The 18,108-nt window shown below is 31.5% G+C and overlaps 4 protein-coding genes and 1 non-coding gene across 12 annotated transcripts; 3 read left to right on the top strand and 2 right to left on the bottom strand.

The window, feature by feature from the left end:
- Positions 1,110-4,166, bottom strand: LOC109346595 (tubby-like F-box protein 3). Of its 6 annotated transcripts, XM_019586241.1 has the most exons (7): positions 3,668-4,166; positions 2,862-2,949; positions 2,533-2,662; positions 2,272-2,451; positions 1,648-2,140; positions 1,440-1,450; positions 1,110-1,289 (listed from the first exon to the last, which is right to left on the bottom strand). In XM_019586241.1, exons 1-5 carry the CDS (start codon positions 3,980-3,982, stop codon positions 1,669-1,671), a joined length of 1,185 nt encoding a protein of 394 aa, XP_019441786.1. In that variant the 5' UTR covers positions 3,983-4,166; the 3' UTR covers positions 1,110-1,289; positions 1,440-1,450; positions 1,648-1,668. The 6 variants fall into 6 exon arrangements, with proteins under 6 accessions (XP_019441786.1, XP_019441782.1, XP_019441783.1 ...); XM_019586237.1 differs by lacking the exon at positions 1,440-1,450 and having other exon boundaries at positions 1,110-1,296; positions 1,649-2,140; XM_019586238.1 differs by lacking the exon at positions 1,440-1,450 and having other exon boundaries at positions 1,110-1,305.
- LOC109346593 (sodium/hydrogen exchanger 2-like) lies at positions 6,781-11,870 on the top strand. Of its 3 annotated transcripts, XM_019586232.1 has the most exons (15): positions 6,781-6,881; positions 7,171-7,380; positions 7,618-7,736; positions 7,929-8,026; positions 8,464-8,523; positions 8,745-8,791; positions 8,873-9,067; positions 9,166-9,212; positions 9,718-9,784; positions 9,899-9,999; positions 10,097-10,198; positions 10,332-10,470; positions 10,550-10,612; positions 10,793-10,876; positions 11,519-11,870. In XM_019586232.1, exons 2-15 carry the CDS (start codon positions 7,207-7,209, stop codon positions 11,801-11,803), a joined length of 1,581 nt encoding a protein of 526 aa, XP_019441777.1. In that variant the 5' UTR covers positions 6,781-6,881; positions 7,171-7,206; the 3' UTR covers positions 11,804-11,870. The 3 variants fall into 3 exon arrangements, with proteins under 3 accessions (XP_019441777.1, XP_019441776.1, XP_019441778.1); XM_019586231.1 differs by lacking the exon at positions 6,781-6,881 and having other exon boundaries at positions 7,085-7,380; XM_019586233.1 differs by lacking the exon at positions 6,781-6,881 and having other exon boundaries at positions 7,085-7,380; positions 10,806-10,876; positions 11,519-11,629.
- LOC109344763 (protein NETWORKED 3A-like) lies at positions 13,772-15,996 on the top strand. The gene is made up of 3 exons (XM_019583512.1): positions 13,772-13,915; positions 14,420-14,556; positions 15,058-15,996. The coding sequence occupies exons 2-3, from the start codon at positions 14,460-14,462 to the stop codon at positions 15,891-15,893; spliced, it is 933 nt and encodes a 310-aa protein (XP_019439057.1). The 5' UTR covers positions 13,772-13,915; positions 14,420-14,459; the 3' UTR covers positions 15,894-15,996.
- Positions 16,601-17,303, bottom strand: LOC109344901 (classical arabinogalactan protein 25-like). Its single transcript, XM_019583626.1, has one exon. It carries the CDS (start codon positions 17,165-17,167, stop codon positions 16,790-16,792), a length of 378 nt encoding a protein of 125 aa, XP_019439171.1. The 5' UTR covers positions 17,168-17,303; the 3' UTR covers positions 16,601-16,789.
- On the top strand, positions 17,983-18,063 carry TRNAL-AAG. Its single transcript has one exon. It is a non-coding gene; the product is annotated as a tRNA-Leu (tRNA).

Raw genomic sequence — 18,108 nt, forward strand, 5'->3', positions numbered from 1 at the left:
ATTTGCCATTTTTTGTGCAGGTGGATCTTGTCCTTATGAAGAAAATGCCAATATGTCATCATGGATTATTTCAATCTCTGTGTGAAGGGGATGTTGGTCTGACAACAATGCAACGGTTCTGGTGGTGGAAGGGTTATCTGTGTTTCAGGGTTAAGAAACAACATGTGACAGTCATGGACGATGTAGTGGCGTGGGCTTGGGGTGGGATGTGATGCCAACAGTTGGTATATGGTAGCCGCCAATGGAGGTTTTTTTGCGTTTTGGGACAATTAGGTAAACGGGAGAAGGGAAGAAGGTTAGGGATGAGGGGTAATTTTTTGAAATGGAAATTATAAAACTATCCTTATTACTAAATTCATTGCAATTTGAATAGAAGGGTTAATTTTGTCCAAAAATTTTCTTGCACAATGCTAACATACTCCAACTGAAAATTCTCTTTACCTAGATTAGCAAAACCCTTATTTTTATTATGAATTTTTGTCATTAAATAAATAAATATATATATATATACTATTAATAAATATATACTAAGCCAAAACAAGTAGTAACCACCATGTATGTCATAATTTTTAAATTTCATTTTATCCTTTTCAACCTCCCTCCTTAATAAATGGAAACTTTTACATTTTGCTTTCATTTTTTCATTAATACATTATTACTCATCCATACGTTCTTTTCTCTCTTTCTCAACCAAAAATAAAACAATAACACATGAAAAATATATCCAACAACTTAATAATGATTATTAGATACACAAAATGAGAAATTTATAGAAGTTTTGTGTATACCGTATCAATTATTACACAAGTATACTCTTAAATTTACATTTTTATTAAGTGTCGGCCGACACGCTAGTATAAATAATAGACACACAAGTATATTAACGGTTCAAAAATTATTGTAAATTCAAACAGCCGCGGAATACCACTGGTATACTCAAATTAAAAGAAAGCACGTATATCCAACATAAAGTTTTGGCATTTCTTTGTAAGCTTGTGTAGCAGCAAAACAAGGACATCAAAAGGAAACAAGTGAAATCTCACACCAATCGCAACTAATTAAGGTTATCAAGCAAACTCGTGCAAAAAAAATAAAGGTCATCTACAAAGTGACACAAAAGCACAGCATAAATTCTATGATGGTTAAATATAATACACACAAAAACAAACATATATACAGTTGAGAAGGGGGAGGAAACCATGAATTGAAGCTTGGTTGGACCTAAGAGAAAAGCAGAAAATCAATTGCCAATATCTGACCTGCAATACTGTGTGCAGTTCCAACCAGCAGTAGCACCTGCCAAGAAAAATCAGTAATTTTGTCACAATCATTGTTACAAAGAGAGCCCTAAATATTGTAGCCGTAACGACATTATAACAAGTTGCTCAATATTTTTTATTTATAACAAGTTGTTCAATACATAACTTGCATATTGACATTTGGTTGATCAATGGCTATACAGCTCTCAGAGCATTAAAAACAGCTTTTAATTGACAAAATGAAATTTCCACATCAGACATACATTTTAATTGTTAAACAGAACCAACTAGTTCCAGTTTAAAATTATGGAATATTGCCTCTTATTATTTGTTATTGTATTTGGCGGTAAACTTATCATTGTTGTTCTATTAGAACTAAGAATACCTGCCTGTCAATTAATCCCGACAATCATTCACAAGCAATCTTGGTGTCAAAGCTGCTAAGGCATATTGCAAATGCTTCGAAGGCAGAGAGTGGATACTGGTAATCCATGGTGAATACGTCCTTTCCAACTTTTCCAAACTGTAGAATAACAGTTTCTTGAGCCTGCTCAGAAACCCCATTTTTAGGAGATGCAACCAGCTGAAAATTTTTCACTGAAGCAACTGTTACTCGTCCATTGAAGTTCAGACACCAGCATTGGAGTTGTTCATGCCACCGAGGAGACTTGTTCCGTAATACTAGTGTTCCCTCATTTTGAGAAGTCAAAGGCAATGATTGGAGATTTTCCATGCGGGTTGATTTTGATCTAAAGAAAGGGATAGATGGAGAAGTATCAATTCTGCTATGGAGAAATTGAGTCTGTGTAGGGGCTACACCTCCGGGTTCAACAGCTGAAGCAGGGATGGCATCCATAACGCATTGCATTATCCTGGGGCCTCTGATAACATTTTCGTAAAGGAAAGTGAGGATTAATCAATAACAGAAAAAAGTCACCAATGATTTTCATTACTGATTCCCATCCCACATAATTCTCTTTACCCAAAAGAGAGATTTTTTTCATAACAATACCTGGAACCCAAAACATTCAGATCATATGATACACGTGCAACAGGATAGTTTTCAGCAGGAACTCTCGGAGAGACTTGCTTGGAACTAACTAGCCTGGTGGAACGAGACTTTGCAACTTTGGCTCCACAAATAGGAGGATGTGCATCATACACTGTGAATTTGGTACCCAGAAAGTTGGATCTATTCAAAAGAGAAAATGAGAGTAATTTTAGGACTAGAAAATTATGATTAACAAGTCATGTTAAATATCAGCTAAAATACCTCAACTTCCCAATATAGGTGTTGCTGCCTCTTGATACATCATCGTAGTTTAGAGAGATGATATAGTCTGTGTGAGTTGCACGCCGACACTTGCGTGCAGCAAGAAGGAACTTGCCATCATCAGTTGAGGCTACCAAATTATATAAATCAACATCATGAACACATCAAAGGATATAGAGGAAAAGAAAAATGGAAATCTTCTTAAATATTAAATATTACAAGATACAAGGAAAAAAGGATGACTACTAATTCAACATGTGTCACAGAGTTTAGAAAGCATTTTACCACACAGATTAAACGTAAATGTTTGATAGCGCTCAACCGCTCACCTTGGTTTAAACTAAGGAACAGATAATATATTTGATTACTGCGGTTTCGTTTAATGTAGCACTGAATAAGAGAGCCCCTTGGACCAGGCTGCATGATGATAATAAGAGCTTTAGAATTTACAATACTAGGAACAAGAAACAATTAAAGCTTAACAATAAAATGTGGGATAGTTAACATTAGTCACGCAGCTCACGCTGTTGGAATGGCTTTATTTGTTGCACAATAAACACACATGGAATACTTTTAATTGGAGTGCATGCAAAGCAACTTAAAACAAATTCACACCAGAAAACAATATAATACTGAATAATACTAATTCTTCCATGCTATTAATAATAGGGTATACAGTCAACACTTGTCTGGTTTCAATGTCGATCTGCTTCTTCACTAGCTATGTGTTACTGGTTAGGCAAAGAGGGGTGCGCTAATAGTATACTACCACTCTTTTCGCGTAACAGACATGAACGCGATGAATCACCAGGACTCTAATTAAAGGAGACTTGGATACATTAAAATTTTATAACTGACAATTGAACAACTTCAATTGCAAACCTAATCCAATTTCAACAATGTTTCTTACACACACTATTTCAAAGTGAGGAATGGGTTCGGAATTCAATTCGCTACACACCTAGTCACTAAACCATGCCTTCACAACAAACAAAGTTTTTACTGATTGTAGTTCCTTCAGTTAGTCATCATCAAGTGACACTATATAAAACTAAACTAATTGATCTAAAATTGAATTTAACAACAAAATTCCTTGCAATGAATTAACAAATTCAAATGTTGAATGAAATGAGACCTGCTTCAAGGAAATAGGGAATGTCAAATTAGTGGATAGCTGAGGAGCTTTAACAATTTCTTTAATGATTTGTCTCCAACTGCGGCAAACTCCGGCGCACGCCACGACATGTTTTCGAGAAGGCCATGTAACTTGAGAGGCCTCAATTCTGATGAGCACATCTCTCAACAATTCAGTAGGCATATTAGCCCAACAACTCTGCTTCAATCCATCAACCACAACCAAACTACAATTGACATCACTAGAAACACGCTGTGTCTGTGATTTAGATCTCAATCCATACCCAAACACCTCAAATCCTTTCCTAAATGACATCTTCAAAATAGGTCTAAATACAACAACAACAACAAATAAACAGTAGTACTATCCAGAGTGAAATTCAGACATTTTAGGTAGGGTTGAGATGAATTGTTAAATGGAAAAATTGAGGGAATTGAAAAAATGAATGTTGTTGATGAAAGTTGAAAGTGTGAAAGGAAAGTGGAGTGAGTGCAATGCATCTTTTTTGTGGAGATTGAGGATGAGAGAGAACCGGGTTAGTTGGGTCCAAACAAACAAACAGCCTTATCCAATATCAATTGTCCGACATATCCATTGGGTTTTCTTTTCTACCCAATATATTTACCTCCACTTATTTAGATATAGTTACTCTTACTCAGTTAAAATGCCTAACTACTAATGAACGTTAGTTCAAGTGATATATGTTTGATTATCTTTAAATAAAGTTTTTGGTATGAGTTTTGTGGAAGGAAAAAATGTTTGTTGAGAGAGTTAGTCTCACATATATGTTTGATGTTTCTGACCCAGACAAAATTACTTCTAATGTGAGAATATATGTGAGAAACCAAAACAAAATGCGTAACTTTTTTTTTTATGTATTTCTATTCATAGAAAATAGGCTTGTTTATTTTTTTGTAGGATATATGGTGTATTTTCTCATTAAAGTAGATTTTAGATGATTATTAATGGTGGAACTATAATTGTGTTTGGTTTAGAGAAGAAAAGTGAAGAAAAGATAAGTTGAGGAATGAAAACTTAAGAGAAAAAAATGGGTAGAAAATGTGATGATTTTTTAGTTAGTTGGTATGATAGAAAATGGAAAGAAAGTGAAGAGAAAATAATATAATTATTATTAATAATTATATTTTTTTTGTACTATGAAATATATGATATCTCAAAGTATGTCCCAAATCATGTCTTAAACCAATGAAAACATGCAATGTGAATTAAAAAATTAAATATTTCTTATTTTTTTCTGTTTTTATTTCATCGTCATTGGTTTAGGATATACTTTGGGACAACCGATTCTGGTACAATTTTTTCTACATGTTTTTCTCTCAATAATGGAGAAAATACATAATAAATGGGCCCCATTAATTTTTTCTTTCCTTCATTCTTTTCAATGCAATCAAACAATGGAAAAAAACTCCCTTTAATATTTCTTAGTTTTTACTGATTATTGTATGTTGAATTTTTGCTCCCTTTATTATTTTTTCTGGTTTTGTCCTTCTGCTAATATTCTTTTTTTCTTCTTGATTTTGCTACTATTTTTTAACTATGGAGTAGGATAGTTTTTTTGTATTGGAGAAAATCAGTTGAGAATGTTAATGATGTATTAATGTTTTAAAAGATAATCAACCTTGATATTAATAAATTAAATAAAAAATGTAACAATATTTTAATAAATGGTGGAGTAACTTCATAACTTTTTTAAGTTATCAAATAAAATTTAAAAGACCTAAAAATGTCTATATGTAGTTGTCAGCTGCATCATAATTTATCAACTAAAATTGATGTTTCAGTTTGGATCATAGCGTTGTCAAATGGATTTAGTTTATTTTATTATTTAATTATGTATCATTACCTTATTGATCTAATTAAAAATATTTGAGTTGTTTGAATATTCATCTTACTTAGCAAGACGCTTCACCTACTTCTAGAACTATATTGTAGACCCGTAATAACAGATATATGAATATGCTCCCTCTAAAACAATGTAAAAAATTACATTAAAATATATCAAAATGAAAATTTTATTAAATTATAAAAATATTATGTCTTTTCCATGCACAAATCAAATGAGATGAAGGTGAGAGAAGAGATAAAAGTGTTTATGAACAAAGTTATTTTTAAAAAGGAAAAAAAGAAGTAGATAATGAAAATTACAGGTGATGCGTGAAACATGGGCAGCAGCATTATTAAGAAAGAATAACACATGAGAGGAACAAAATGATGGAGTCCATTTTGGATTTGGTCTACACATGATGCATAGTAACTGACTATTCCTATTTTTTTTAAGTATATTAATATTTTGTTGTGTGTGAAACTTTATTTCATTTCATTTGATCTATTTCTTATATCATTTACCCTTTAAACATCAGATTATTTATGACTCTCACAAGTTTTCCAGAATCAATATATCATTCTATGTCTTATAGATAAATGTTAATATTAGTAAGGTTTTATGTTAGGATCTTGTAAGTAAGATTTAAACCATACATTGAAGTTAATGATAAATGGTTGGTCTAACTAAAATAAAACATGAGTTAGTTAAATTAATTTATTATATAAATATAAACAATAAGATAATAAACTAAAATAATAACTAATATAAATTTAAAAGATAAACTGAAATAAAATAAAAATAATTAAATGATAGATAGAATTATTTTTTTGTCCATCCAAATATATCTAATACCATCAACCTCATTTATCACTCAACTCCTTCAATATTCCACCTCTATTACCTTATAGGCAAATGTATAATAAATGGAGTTAGACTAAGGATTCTTTTTATTAATAGAGAGGTAAGTACCACAAAAAATAAAAAAAATAATAATATAATAAGATACTTTATCTTTTTATATATAATATAATAACACTTTTGTCATTAGAAATATATGTACTTGCTACTCCATTAATGGAGAGAATGACTTATTACCTTGTGACAATTCACAACAGCAACAGAAGTATAAGAAGATTATGACTTATGCTATGCATGAAAAGGCATTTGGTTTCTTCCTATGATAAGGGGTTAGCGTAGACTCTACAATAAGTCATAATCACCATAGCTTATATTATTAGTATAATGTTCTACAATATTATTATACCTATCTCTGTTTTGGTTTGGTCTTTGCCCAAAAACAACTCGTTACCATGTTCAATGAGTTCAACTTTATTGTGTAACTTTTCCCTTCCTTTGTTACCCATTAAGGTTAAGTATCATACTCTCTTGTTATTTGTCCTCGTTAGTTTCTTAACATACGTGTGGTTTCTGAGAATAATCCGAATATAGAGCAAACAAACATAACAAGCTGATTCTATTCTCTGTTACTTGTCTTTGTCTTCACGTAATACCAAAAAAACTGGTAACTCATATTCAAACTAATTCAATCTGTTCTCCAAAATTCTCATCACCCTTTTTTAATATCATTGTTTTGTTTTGGTGTCTAAAGTCTAAACTTTCTAGTTTCTATTTTGTAATGATGAAGTGATTGCTTTAGTTGGTGGTATAAGAAGAAGTGAAGAAGGGTTTTGTGATGATTTTGAATTCCACCTCTGTTTATGTGAGGATGGGGTTATCTTCATCTGCTGATGCTGCTTCTGTGGATTCCATGACTCTCTTTGTGCTTCTCCTTTGTGCTTGTATTATCTTTGGCCATCTTCTGCAAAAGAGTAAATGGATGACTGAGTCTGTTGTTGCCCTCATCATTGTGAGTATCTCCACCAATATTTTTCCTTTTGTCATAAGAAAAAAAGCCCATGACACAATTTTTCTCATACTTCCATTGTCACCAAGAAACTTTATTGTGTGTTTTGTCTCAAAATGGTGATTTATAATATTCGAATAGCGTTACTCACGCACGCATCATAGTGATCATGTGCTTATCTGCACCAAGCAATTGTTCATAATATTTTATAGATGGTTCTGCTCTACTCTATGTTTTCAGGGCCTTGTTACTGGAATCATAATTCTAGTGTCAACTGGGGGGAAAAGCTCACGCGTTTTAGTATTCAATGAAGAACTTTTCTTTATATATCTTCTTCCACCCATCATATTTAATGCAGGGTAAGTTTGTTTTTTGTACAATGATTGTCTTCACATCTAATTATATTGTTGTGTGATTTGTGAACATTGAATAAATAGTAAGAGTTTTGCTCAACTTTATAGAAGGTTCAGAAATTGTAGTTAAGACTTAAGATCAAACAATCATTTCGATACATCCATGTCAGTTTCATTCCCTTAATGTTTGTTTTTCAGGTTCCAGGTGAAAAAGAAGCAATTTTTTCGGAACTTTTTGGCAATTGTCTTGTATGGTGTTATTGGGAGTCTAATATCATTCCTCATTGTGTCACTGGGTATGTTCAGACCTTATTTACATGCATACCTTGAACATCATATTAAAGTAATCAGTGCATTTGTACTGTCTCCTAAGAAAATACTGCACATTGGTCAAAGAATTTTTTACACTGCACATTAACAATGTTGAATTCTTTTACACTGTATTTTATGTTATAATGAAGAACAAAAAATGGTTACTCAAATCAAGGAATGATTATCCCCGTCTCACAATTTCGGTAGTAACCACAGCATTTAATTTTAGGCTTATCCTAAGAAATTAACAGTCCAGACCAGTTAAGGTGGTGAAAGTGCTTTTTCCTTTCTAGCTCATGATATGCTTTAAAAACTAAACAGAAGCTTGTCATGGATCTCTTGGTAACCAAATTCTGCCAGATTTATAGTTGATTATGGTTGTAACTTGTAACCTTGTATGCCATTTTGATTTTTGATTCAGGTTCATTACAGTTGTTCAAAAAATTGGACATCGATTTGATGGCTTTGGGAGACTATTTTGGTAATTTTTTGCCTCACAAAGTTCTATAACATGTAAATATGACATTCATTAGTATTGTTGTTGAGGTCAACAGCAATTTGTTCTCCCTCATAAAAGTGATATATTCAGTTAAAGCTAAGCATGGTTCTTATTCCCTTGAAAAAAGAATGTTGTTGTTATCATATAAAGATGATTTTTGTTTAGCATTCCTATCTGCTCAACTGTTTGTTCTCTATCCGTAGCACTCGGAGCAGTATTTTCAGCTACAGATTCTGTATGCACATTACAGGTACGAGTGTTGAGAAAGAGAGGAAGATTTTGTTATAAAATAAGTCGAGATTAGTTGCTTAGTTTCATTCCTATGTTGCAGGTTCTTAATCAGGATGAAACACCTCATCTATATAGTCTAGTTTTCGGCGAAGGCGTCGTCAATGATGCTACATCTGTGGTTCTTTTTAATGCAATCCAGAAATTTGACCTCTCACACATCACCCCAACCAATATCTTCCAGTTCATTGGCAACTTTCTTTATTTGTTCCTGACCAGCACTTTTCTGGGAGTAGCTGTATGTGATGTTCTGTAACTTCTTTTAATGGACTTTCGCAATTTGTATTACACATCATTGATCATTCTATTTCACTATATCTTGTTTCTGATTTTTAGGTTGGCTTGTTTAGTGCTTACCTTATAAAGAAGTTGTATTTTGGCAGGTATTTGCAGCTTTGATATCTCTTTTTCTCCATTATCTAAGTTATTTCTACCATATTCTGGTTCTAGTAAATGTTCTTTTCTGTGCCTTGCACACTAATTTTATGTAGAAATCCAAGTGAGGGGTTATTGGTTGATATTATAAATATTTCATTGGTGGTTCTGTAGGTGACTTATATGAGTATATGTTGTGGATTCACAAATCATAGCATCCTTATTTTTTTCTTTTTGTTAATTAGTAAGCTTTACTTGATAACTAACAAATAAATTTAGTGATTCATCTCCACTCCAATGAATATAAATTACATGTATGTGTTGAAATTGTAGGCTTTAGATATGGAATGAGAAAAAAGAATGATCAAAATGGTAAATTGTATTATTAATAATATTATAAATGATGATGTTACAATATCATGATACAAAAGATGTAATATTAACCACTGATAAAATTAAAAGAGTTATCATATTGTATCTGGTATAATATATTATTCTTATGGTTGGTATCAGGCATTCCACTGACAGAGAAATTGCTCTCATGATTCTGATGGCTTACTTTTCTTATATGTTGGCTGAAGTGAGTGTTCTAAACCAAAATATCTCTTTTGAATATTTCTTTAGTTCTTTATAAATTTATTTAGTATCATATATCTTCATATTTTAACTAAATGTTGGAAATTTCATCATCCAGCTTCTAGATTTAAGTGGGATCCTTACTGTGTTCTTTTGTGGGATTGTCATGTCACACTACACATGGCATAATGTCACTGAAAATTCTAGGATCACAAGCAGGTATAATAGAAGCTACAATGCATTTCATTTAATTTTTTCCAAATGCTAATGTTGTAAAATGTTACATTTTTCTAATAATGTTTATCTATATCTTTAGGCATGCTTTTGCAACTTTGTCTTTAATCTCAGAGATTTTCATCTTCTTGTATGTTGGTATGGATGCCTTGGATATTGAGAAGTGGAGATTTGCCAGCAACAGGTATTGAATTAGAGACCTTGATTTTTATAAGTTTTTCTGGTTTTGAATTTTATCATAGAGAAGTTGTGAACTTTTATATACTTAAAATGTAGTATGATGCAAGTAACATTGTAAATTTGCCTTATTTATTCAGTCCATGGACATTATTTGGGACAAGTGCAATAATGCTTAGCTTGGTTCTGCTAGGAAGAGCAGCTTTTGTGTTCCCACTATCATTTATAGCTAATTTATTCAGAAAATCTAGGAATGACAAGATTGCATTTAAACAACAGGTATGTGCTTTTAGATTGTACTGAGTGTTTTACAATCTTGATTTACTACAAATTAATCACTTTTTTCATGTTCAAAAAGGTTGTTATATGGTGGGCAGGGCTCATGAGAGGTGCTGTATCCATTGCACTTGCATATAATAAGGTATAACTAATAATGAATTGTGCGCCTAAATATGTCTGTAATTTTCACTCGTATCATAGAGTATTATGACATCGTTGTAAGCTGTAACATACCCTGCCTAATGAGATAAAGGTTTGGTGTTGTTGTTGATTTCCGACCATGTAAATATGTCTGGTTTTAATTTTTTATTGTGTTTTGAAGTTTACTACATCAGGGCATACTCAATTACAAGGAAATGCCATCATGATCACTAGCACCATCATAGTTGTTCTCTTAACTAATGTGGTAAGAATCCTTCATTTATCTAGCACTTACTAAAATTTGGACCATTTTATTTTCCTGTAACACCCCTTACCTTAAAATTTGATAATTCGGTTGCATGTTTATTTAGAAATTATACAAACCTGAATTATACAAAGGCATATTTGAGATTAGCCAGTGGCACCTTCTTCCATTTTGCATGACTATGGAGCATGTAATTATGGATTGAAGCTGTCTAATATGTGCATGTGTGATATTTATCTAATAATACTACATACTACATTTATACAAATTTTACCATGTGATTATAACTAGGCCCATCTCATTTTCTACACACATTACACTCAATTTTTGCTAAGAAAGCATACATAAGAGGAGTGTGTGGATCATATATGTAAGTAGCATTTTTCTTACATATCTATTCTTGACCATAATGTTTTAAAAAATGTCCCATTATCACATTTGAGAGCGCAATGTCATGTTTTTTTTTGTCTCCGCAACATTTGCATTACGACCGCAATTGTTGGCATATCAGCCAGATTTTCCCGTAATTGTGATAAACGCAATATAACCATAATTACGATTACATTAACAATTCAATAATTCGTTTTCTTTTATGTGTTGTTTAATCTGAAATGGAAAATACTTGTTTGATAAATGAATCAGGTGGGTGGATTATTGACCAAACCACTAATAAGGTTGATGTTGGATCCTCATAAGCATGTAGGGAGTTCAATGACATATGATTTTGTTTCTGAAAAGACTCTACCTCTTCTATCAAATGGAGAAGATTCAGAATCAAACATAGACACAGGGAATCCCATTGATTCAAGTAAAGTAGTTCATCATTATTGGAGAATGTTTGATGATACTTTCATGCGCCCTGTATTTGGAGGCAGAGGATTTGTACCTCTTATTCCTGCTTCAACAACAGAGGACACTCAACATTAATAGCTGCAAAATCAAAATTAATTTTGTATATATGTATTACTTACACGTGGTATATTGTATCTGCATTATATGTAGAGTATAGTAATGATTGAAAATGAATAATAGATAATATATTGATAGTGTATAAAATTTTTACACGTAAATTTTTCTCTCATATATGTTTAGTTCAGATAACACTTGTTATCTTTTTATGATTGGAGAATTTTTAGGATATAGATTTTCCTTAATAAGATGGCTAACTCTGCCTTATTATTTTGTGAGCTTAGTTATTGGGCTCAGCCTATTCGTTAAACTAGAAAGTTTCACATGTATTGCATTTGTATTTTTAGATTTAAAGTAATATTATAATATAAAATTAAAATAATGTCATATTTTTTAAATTCATCTTAAGTTGCATCATATTTCAATTTTTAATTTAATTTGAGTTTCTTTTATTTAAGATCATTTTGTATTACGTAATCAAATTGACATTAACTTGTGATGCAATGCATTCTTTTTAAAAGGTAATTCATCTCGGGCATAAGTTATGAAAGATATATTATAAATTAACAGATTAACATGTCTAACTTTGCTATTACTATTTCGTTAAAATAAACTTCAAAAATCTAAAATAAAGATAAGCAATATATTTCTGTTTAAATAATTTAGCAGATCTAAAAGATAGGAGATAACAAATAAAAAATGATTTTTGAATTAAAAAAGTCTCACACTAAAATGAAGAGAAAAAAGTAATTAAAAAAAAGATAATAAATCAACAAACTTTATGTTACATTTAAAAAAGAATAAATCTCTATAATTGCCATTTTTTCAGGAAGGAGTCCTAAAAATACCTTGATATACAAATTAGTTACCAAAATAAACTCTATTGTTAAATAGGGTTTATACAATAATAAATATGTTGTCTCACCCATGTATAACAATTTTATGTGTGAAAGTGTTGTGATTGACAAACATAACGAAATTGAATTAAAATTTAACAAAACCATAACTTTTTTTCATTAATCACAATAATCTAATCTAATTTCCTTGGGTTAGGTAACCAATTTTTATAAGCTTGGTTCAATAAAGAAAATCTCACGTGTGCCATTATACTGATTTAAACTTTTTCCCACCTAAAGGCAATAATGCATTTGAACTTTGCTTCTTTTTTTAATGAATATTTTTTAGTGATTTATTCGTTTGTTACCAGGTTTCTTCCTAATAAAAATGATTGACTAACACTCTTATGAGTTAATTAGTTCTCAAGTAATATATAAAATAATAATAATTCCATAGTAGTAAAGGAAACAAATTTAATTTGTAATGACCAATCACAGCATCACCAAACATTATATAAATGGAAGTTTCATATTTCAAATTTTGACCAATGCATTAGAATTAGTGTATTTGAATATAATACTCCTACCATATGATGAGGTTCTCAAAAAGTAGATTCTATTATTGCTTTCCCATATTTATTAGATTCAGTAGTATCTTATTACATTCATCTGTATTAAGTATTAACCACTATAATATATAAATATATAAGCATTATTTTTTGTTACCAATAGTGTGCAAATAAAATACCAAAAAACTCGCTCAACTTCCATTGACTGAAGCTACAATACCAACCAAGACTTAATTCTATTTTGATAGCATAGACTACTCTGTTTCATAAATCATAATTAGGTAACTGATTCAACTAATGAATAAGGGAACTAAAATCTGAGTTGTGTGGAAAATTATTATTAAATAGAAAGATTCGTTTGAAAAATATAGGAGAAAACTAATAAAACTCTGACAACTTAAAATTTAATTATAATTGGTAATACAAAAAAAACATAAATATATCTGTCTTTCTTTATTGGTAAGGTTTGTGACTATCCCTCACAACAATTGTTGCTTTTTCGAATCGAATATTGACATTACTAAATGTATTTGTCTTTAATATAAGGTTATACATTGACAATTGGCACACAGAAATTCAAAACCAGAAACAGGATATTACTCCTCCCTCCATTCTCTCTACTCTAACTACAAAACAGAGCATAGAGAGTCTCTGACTCGCTGAGTACTGAGTTCAAAACACGAGTTCAACAACGAGTTACTCTCGCGAGTTGAAACTTCAGCAAGGTGCTTCTCTTTCTTCTTCGTGTTTACATTGATTAATTTGTGTGGTGGGCATTGCAAAGTTCGAGTCTTTTATTCTTTTCGTTCAAATTGATGATAATTTGCTACGCTTTTATCAACTGGGTAATCTTATCAAATATAAAAAAAGTTCGTCGCTTTATCTTAGTTTTAAAATTTTGTAATCTCTTTATATGATTTAATTCTAAGTTTTTTCTTGTTTTGAAAGTTATCCATGGTAATGATATTCTTGGAGGGTGTTATTTTTTCTTTGTGTGTGCTTTCTTGCAAATAACAAAGAGTCAGTTTCAGCATCTAAATAGGTGCATTTGTTCCATAACGCAAATCTGATATAATTGGTGTTTTTTATTCTTATCTTATATTTTAATCTTTGAAGGAATACTTATCTTTATATCCTTATTTTTTGATAAACTTCTGATCTTATATTCTTATCATATCTTTTGTTTTATTGTGTGTTACTGTGTTATATATATATATATATATAGATAGGTTCTTGGTGTTGGTGATATTGAAGACAAAACAAATAGTGATGACTCAATTGATGAAGAATCAACAATCACAGTGGTGGTGGCTTGAAAGCCATAGCACAACTACACGATCCCCATGGTTTCAATCCACTCTCAATGGTATCCACTTTCTTCCTCTTATCAATTTGGTATAAGAATTTATTTTTATATTTACCTTATAGCACTTAATATATTCTGAAAATTGATGCTCTTTTTAAGATACGTGTATTTATTTATTTATTTAATTAATAAACTCATGACTGTGATTGTTTAAACTAGAATAGAAAACTGAAAAGGTTATGGGCCTCCCTTATCATGACTGTGTTGAAGTTCAATTCTTTCCTCTACCTTTTGGCCTAGTTTTATTATGACATAGTAGTATGAGTTTATTTTTGATACATGGTTAGTGTAAAGTTTTTAATAATGTTGGCAATTTGTGGATTAATGCATGATTGGTTGATAATATACCCTGACCATGTACATATATATCTGTAATGGCATCTAGGCCATTTTGTGAACATATATAGTTATATACTAATAAGAATATAGATATAGTTAAGGCATGTGATTTTATTATTGTTGAGAAAGAGAAATGAACTGATATATGCATGTTTATGGCAGAGCTAAATGAGAAGACAAAGGCAATGTTAAAGTTAATTGAAGAAGATGCAGATTCTTTTGCAAAACGTGCAGAAATGTATTACAAGAAGAGACCTGAGCTTATAGGCATGGTTGAAGATTTCTACAGGACTCATCGTTCATTGGCTGAGAGCTATGATCAAGTCAAACCCGACACCGGATTTCGCTCACTCAAGATTGGAGGTTCTCAACCTTCTTCACCTAAGAAGTTGTTGAGTTTTGGAGATAATGGTTATGACATTTATTCTGAGAATTGTGAAGTAGAGGAGTCTATAAAATCTGAAGTTGATGATCCTGAGAAAGAAGAGGAAGTAGAAGAGGAAGTGGAAGATGTAGATGAAGAGCGAGTGAGAGGTGCAAATTCTGATAACTGCATGTATTTACAAAATACCACCTCAATTCATCCTATTTCGTCAGATCCAGCATGTGATATGGTTCCGAAGGATGATCCGTCCCGTTCCAATAAGATTTTATACTTGAACAAAAATCCGATAGACTTACTGGTAGAAGAGAAACATACAATTTGTGATGAAGTAATGATGCTGAGGGAAGAAGTGGAAAGGCTTAGAAAAGAGAATAGAGCACAGAAGGATCAACTAAAGCAGAAAGATGAAGAGAAAATAAAGGTGATAAGACAAATGAGTTTAGCAATAGATTTTCTCAAGCAGGAAAATGTAAACATGAGAAGCTTCATTGCTAAGGAGTCTAAGAAGAATTGGAAGACACCATTTGACTTCAATAAACTCATGGGAGCACTTTCAAGAAAGTTGTTTAATATGAAGATTAGAAGGAATAAGCCAAGTGTTGTAGCTCTCTAAATGTGGTTCACAAAGTTAGGAAATAGTCTAATTCTTTAGAACAGGTCTTATTAAGATGTTTATATAGGGAGTTAGGGACTTCTAGCATAGAAATTTTATATACAAATACAATAGGTTATTTTAATATATTATACATGTTCCTAGTGTGAGAATCCTAGTATACTTTCTTATATAACTAATTAATTTGTTTTTTTCATGTCCTTTTTTAGTGAGATATGCATATTCCAGATGTCTCAATTTTTTAATTCATTTATGAATTGTAGCCCACTCAATAATCAATAGAGTTTAAAATCTATATACTGAAATTGTAAATTTTTTATATTATCAACAAATCATCCACCATTGATTTGTATCATTTTTATTTGAAAGTTGATGGTTAACAAATCAATGGTGGATAGTTTGCTGATAATATAAAAAACTCTTACACTATCGGTATATATTAAATCCTAATTAATATGCACATCTCTCGTATTTCTTTCACAGCTGAGTTATTAAAAGGTTAACTTTACCACATCAAAGTGATTATGTGGTCCCAGGGAAAGTGTACAGGACAATCAATTGCTGGAATCAATGGTCATATAAGAAGAGGGAGAATATGACCCTTCATTTATTGAATTCTACATTATTTTCAGTGACAGTGCATTTTTTAAAGTAATACAAAGAAATAAAAATAAAGTAAAAATAAAGAGTAAAGCTTAAACAACAGTACATCACAAGTTAACATCTCAGTTATTGACTTATTTATGATCTGAACTGATTCACATAAAATAAAAATAAAATGTTTACAAGCCTTAAATTTTAGACACATAATTACTACTTCTACTAGTCTACTACTCTGACATGAATTGTTGAGAAAATATGGTTTGAAAACCATAATCAGAAACATCAACATCTACTCACATGCCATGAAGCTGCATCATGCAAAATACCACTATGCCAAGATGTAGAATTGTAAACACTGGCAAAGATGCACCCTTGGAAGCTGGTGCTGGTGCTGGAATAGACACATATGGTGGAAAAACAGCTATTGACCCTTTATTAGCATCAGAATTAGGAGGGCTTGGGCTTGAAGGAATTGTAGGTAATGAAGACTCTGATGGAGAAAAAGCAACTCCACTTGGAGTAGGAAATAGTGGTTCAATATCTGGTGATAGTGTTGGTCCTGTTGAGATGGTTGAAACATGCATGTTTTGTAGAGAAGCTGAGGAAAATGAACAATTGCATGCAATTAAGGATATGAACATTGCTGAGAATAGTAAACAAAAGGAAGCCATAAAAGGTGGTGAAAATCAATTGCTTTATGATATGAAGTCTAATGAATGTGTTTCAATAGAGAAAACTGAACTTTTGTTGGAGAAACTGAGAAGGTTCATGATTGAAGCACAAATCTTAAAAAGGGTGTAAAAGAAGTGGTGGTGGGCTCATGATAGCTAGTGGCAATTGATAATTGGAAACCTTTTTGTATCTCACTAATGCACATTGTATGCTACAAGACAAAGATGATAAGTATTTACCTTATGGAGCACATGAACACTACTAGGTATGGCATAAAACTAAGCTCCAAAAAAATTAAAGAAAATAAGGATGACAATAGGTTAGATTTTCTCGTACCAAAATGTCAAAAGTTCAATTTCTATGAACGACACTTACTGAAAGGGATAGTCACCCACTCCGAAAGGGATTAGTCCGAACATTTGTCACATTTGAATAACCAACAGCACATGTGAAACTAAGATATGCTTTTGATTGTTTGTTTGTACAAGAGGCATCACACTACTTTTTAAAAATCAATGACATGATATTGTGAATAGTAGGAAGCATGGACAGCAGATGTGAGAGTACATATGTTGTCCAATTTTTTATATCACTTTATGTACCATTATCTCTGATTAGTTGACAAAAAATATTATTTAAGTTAAAAATATAATTATTAAATATTATTCTGATCAATCATATCTCCTAACACATACAGTGGTACAAAAGAATGAGACAACAGATGTTAACCCCGTACACTCTTGTACATGCCAAATAACTGACATCCCACTGAGCCCACTCGACAACTACCAATCACTGTAAAATTTAACACGAAGTTGGGATGGCCGAGTTGGTCTAAGGCGCCAGATTAAGGTTCTGGTCCGAAAGGGCGTGGGTTCAAATCCCACTCTCAACATTTCATTTTTTTTCCTGAATTTTAATTTTGGAGACTATTACATCG

The sequence above is a fragment of the Lupinus angustifolius genome, chromosome LG04, assembly GCF_001865875.1.
Source record: "Lupinus angustifolius cultivar Tanjil chromosome LG04, LupAngTanjil_v1.0, whole genome shotgun sequence".
NCBI classification, from domain to species: domain Eukaryota; kingdom Viridiplantae; phylum Streptophyta; class Magnoliopsida; order Fabales; family Fabaceae; genus Lupinus; species Lupinus angustifolius.

Coding starts and splice junctions, on each gene's coding strand:
- LOC109344901 (XM_019583626.1), bottom strand. CDS start 17,167: ATGGCTTCCTTTTGTTTACTATTCTCAGCAATGTTCATATCCTTAATT.
- LOC109346595 (XM_019586237.1), bottom strand. CDS start 3,982: ATGTCATTTAGGAAAGGATTTGAGGTGTTTGGGTATGGATTGAGATCT. Junction 2,950..3,667: donor TCCCTATTTCCTTGAAGCAG/GTCTCATTTCAT, acceptor ATCATCATGCAG/CCTGGTCCAAGGGGCTCTCT. Junction 2,141..2,271: donor CTGAATGTTTTGGGTTCCAG/GTATTGTTATGA, acceptor AAATGTTATCAG/AGGCCCCAGGATAATGCAAT.
- LOC109344763 (XM_019583512.1), top strand. CDS start 14,460: ATGACTCAATTGATGAAGAATCAACAATCACAGTGGTGGTGGCTTGAA. Junction 14,557..15,057: donor GTTTCAATCCACTCTCAATG/GTATCCACTTTC, acceptor TGTTTATGGCAG/AGCTAAATGAGAAGACAAAG.
- LOC109346593 (XM_019586232.1), top strand. CDS start 7,207: ATGATTTTGAATTCCACCTCTGTTTATGTGAGGATGGGGTTATCTTCA. Junction 7,381..7,617: donor CTGTTGTTGCCCTCATCATT/GTGAGTATCTCC, acceptor CTATGTTTTCAG/GGCCTTGTTACTGGAATCAT. Junction 10,613..10,792: donor TTGCACTTGCATATAATAAG/GTATAACTAATA, acceptor TGTGTTTTGAAG/TTTACTACATCAGGGCATAC.